Genomic DNA, 3,666 nt, shown 5'->3' on the forward strand with positions numbered 1-3,666 from the left:
TCAGTGCGTGTCGGTGTCCGGGCGCACGTGCCTGTCCCTCCACGTCCGCTTCCGCCAGGTGAGCAGCTGGGCCAGCGCGGCCATTGGGACCCACAGCACGGGAAGCAGGGACAGCAGCATGCAGGCAGCGCGCACCCAACCTGGGTAGAGCTTCTCTTGGCGCGAGGGGAATAGTTCCTGCGGAACCACAGCCTGATTAGCTGGTGCCGGCCATCCTGGGCAGTGGAGCTGACCCCTCTGCTCCTGAATCCAAGGGCCAAGAGACACCTGCCCACCCGGACTTGGATGGGAGTGGAAAAGGTGTAGCCAGAGCAGTGGCCAGGGCCTGTGGTCACCACAGCACTTCTGGGCCAGGAGTTTGGGGACCAGGGCTGAGCGTCTCCTAGGGCTGGGGATTCCCCGACATGGGTCTAGGTGTCACGTTCTGGAACCAGAGGGGCTACATGGCCTCAACTCACTGGGGATTGTCAGAACCCATGTTCCCAGTTTTCTCCCCTATGTACTGGGTGGCACCACCCACCCAGCTGCAGGTACCGTGGAAATTCTTCAAAAATACAGTGTGACTCCTCATTCACTTGCCCTTGGTGTTATGTCGGGAGGGACTTTCCCAGACACATTTGGAGAGGAGTGGGGTCCACACTCCCGAGAAGGGGTGGCATGGTGAGGTCTTGAGTGGTCACCAGTGGGGACACAGACAGGGTATGTCAGGGGCTGGCACTGCTCAGAGCCCCTGAGGTGTTTTCAGAGTGTGGCTCCCTCCTCGAAAGGCTCTTGTTCAGAAACGGCCTCCAGCCAAACTGACCCACTGGGTGGGAGTCGGGGTCTGCATGCGACCTCTCGTCACAGGCCAGGAATGGGCAGTTGTCCAGCTTCCAGTCCCCACACCACATGGGCAGGACACAGGCAAGGAGGATGTGGGGAGCCTGGCATGAAGCCACATCCACGAGAAGGGACTCCAGGGCCCTGTGGGGTCACTGGGCTCTGGCACGGCTCACATCTCACTCCACTGACCAGGTGCTTGCCCACGATCGCCCCGTCCCAGTTCTGATCCCAGCAGGCGCTCCAGGACGCTGCAGGAAGCCCCGCCCTGTTCACATCCCCAGCTTCCCAGTTTCCCAGGGAGAAATGACTACGTGACCTTGTCACTGTGGCAGGAATATGCAACGCATGGTTATCCGGGCACTGGATGGCACCATGGGGGCCAGGCTGAACCCGAGGGGGTCCCAGGACTCCCCAGGTTCCCACCGGAAGGACCTACGTATTGGGGGTTCCAGGCCCTGTAGCTCAGTGGCTTCCGGGCCAGGAGGGTGACGTAGGCCACAAAGATGGTCAGCAGCAGCAGGGGACTGACCACCCTCCACGTCAGCCGCCAGTAGGGGCCGGGCCGCCTCCCGGTCATCCACGCGATGTCATCGCAGAACCTGCACCAGACGCCAGGCTCAGGCTCCACATAGCCCAGGGAAGGTCCACCCGCTCCTAGCCAAGGACGGGACCCTGACTGGGGTCCAGCCTGCACCCTCTGCTGCCTCGGCGGCTCCCCAGAGCAGAACATTCTCAGGGGTCTGGGCCGCTGTGGGTCGTGCCTGTGCCCGGCAGCCTTCCACCATCCCACCCTGGTGGGGTCTCAGAGGAGCACACGGTGGGGTAGCAGCTCACCGTTTCATTCCATAAACATACACGACACCCACAACCTCGAGGAAGGCAAAGATGAGCAGGTTCAGGGGAGCGGCGAAATTGTCGAAAATCTCCAGCCAGTAGTTTCCAGACTGCAGCGTGAAGCAGGTGGCGGAGAGGAAGCAGGCCAGGCAGACCAGCCCTGGGAGAGCGGGGAGGGCCAGGGGAAGCAGGCCAGGCAGACCAGCCCTGGGAGAGCGGGGAGGGCCAGGGGAAGCAGGCCAGGCAGACCAGCCCTGGGAGAGCAGGGAGGGCCAGGGTACCTGGGCAGGAGACTTCTCTCAGCTCCCCACCATCCATCCCTGCCCTCTGCAGTCTCTTTCCTGTATTGTGCTTCAGCCTCGGGGGGCTGTGGGGGAGGGGCACCCTGAACCTCCCTCGGCTCTCCCGTGAGGCTGTCAGCGTGGAGCAGCCTGGCTCAGCCTTCCCCTAGACTCAGGCACGGCCCCTCACAGTCTCCATCCAGGAGGGGCGTCTGGACAGCAGGTGGGAGTGGACGGCAGGTGCCGGGGACTGGTCGTCCAGGGCGGCCGAGCCGTGCACTCACCCGTCAGGGCCTCCTTGGGGACCCATCTGGGAAGGACCCCCTTGTCCAGCAAGGGTGTGATGATTGCCTCCATGTTCCCGAACATGGATGATAGGCCCAGGGTGAACAGCATGCCGAAGAAGAGCACGGCCCACCCAGGGGCTCCCGGCATGTGGAGGACGGCCTCTGTGAAGACGATGAAGGCCAGGCCCGGGCCCGAGGCGCTCTGCAACACACGGAGCCCCACGCTTCGTGCCGTGCACACACAGTTGCCTGCAGGATGTGCACACGCACTCCCCAATGAAGACACGGGCACATCGCCCCTCCTGGGGTCGGCTGAGAAGGCTTGGGGCTGGCCCTGCTTCTGGGAGACCAGGCTGCAGGTGCATCTGGGCAGGGGAGTCTCCTTCCCCTTTAATAACCCACAGCAGGCAGCTGGTCTGAGAACCCAGGGCCTTGAGTCAGGTGCCCTGAGATGTGCCCCACACCGGCCTCCTGGCTGTGCACCTTTGCCTGGCACCCCTGGTTCCGGGCATCCAGTGGCCCTGAGTGCAGCTGGACTCCAGCCATGCCTTGGCACTGTGACCCTCATGCTGGCCGCCCCCTCTGGGGCTTCGGCACCAGCAATGCCCACCCTCTCGGGTCAATCCAACCCCCAAGACTGCTGGATACGGTGTCTGCCAGACACAGCTGCCTGGGGGGCTTCGGGCTTTCCGGGAGGCTGGCAGCCCAAGGCACAGACGGACTGGGGTCCTTGGTTCACAGGCCCTGACCCTGGGTCTGTAGGAATTGTTTGCAGCCTTCAGCAGTGGGACACAGGCGGTGCGGCCCTGGTGCTCCTGTGGGCAGCCCTCCCTGGTGCCCCCGGGGGTGTGCAGGTACCTTATCCAGAAAGTCTTCCAGGTGGCAGGCCTTCAGGGGGAGCCGGGCCACCCTCCTGGGCTGGGTGGTGGTCAGGTGCATGAGGACCGCCGGGTAGTCGTCCCTGGAGATGCTCTGTTCCGGGAAGTCAAACTCGTTGATGAGGCTGAGGATGTTTCTGCAGGAAGAGGGGACTGTGGGCTCACGTCCCGGGTTGGCAAACACATTGGAGAAACCCTTGGTGAGCGTGGGAAGAACAGCATCCCTGGGAGGGCTGGGCCCCTCTGGCCGCTGTTGGGATGGTGTGGACGCCTGTGCTGTGACTGCAAGGCACTCCTGGGTGGGGGGGCTGTTCTCTACTCCCCTGGGGGCAGGTTTTACACTGCTGGGTGGGGGGGCTATTCTCTACCCCCCTGGGGGCAGGTTTTACACTGCTGGGTGGGGGGTCTGTTCTCTATACCCCTGGGGGCAGGTTTTACACTGCTGGGTGGGGGGGCTGTTCTCTACCCCCCTGGGGGCAGGTTTTACACTGCTGGGTGGGGAGGCTGTTCTCTACCCCCCTGGGGGCAGGTTATACACTGCTGGGTGGGGGGGCTGTTCTCTAC

The 3,666-nt window shown here is 63.4% G+C and overlaps 1 protein-coding gene across 1 annotated transcript in view; it reads right to left on the reverse strand.

The window, feature by feature from the left end:
* The window catches only part of SLC6A18 (solute carrier family 6 member 18), a 20,182-nt gene continuing 16,516 nt past the window's right edge, over positions 1 to 3,666 (reverse strand). The window contains exons 8-12 of the mRNA XM_017515943.2: positions 3,083 to 3,239; positions 2,222 to 2,426; positions 1,657 to 1,816; positions 1,259 to 1,421; positions 1 to 177 (exon numbers count right to left, since the gene is read on the reverse strand). Coding sequence (XP_017371432.1) covers positions 1 to 177; positions 1,259 to 1,421; positions 1,657 to 1,816; positions 2,222 to 2,426; positions 3,083 to 3,239 — 862 coding nt within the window. The remainder of the gene's footprint in view (positions 178 to 1,258; positions 1,422 to 1,656; positions 1,817 to 2,221; positions 2,427 to 3,082; positions 3,240 to 3,666) is intronic.

The sequence above is a fragment of the Cebus imitator genome, unplaced genomic scaffold (assembly GCF_001604975.1).
Source record: "Cebus imitator isolate Cc_AM_T3 unplaced genomic scaffold, Cebus_imitator-1.0 Scaffold567, whole genome shotgun sequence".
In the NCBI taxonomy this organism is placed as follows: Eukaryota; Metazoa; Chordata; class Mammalia; order Primates; family Cebidae; genus Cebus; species Cebus imitator.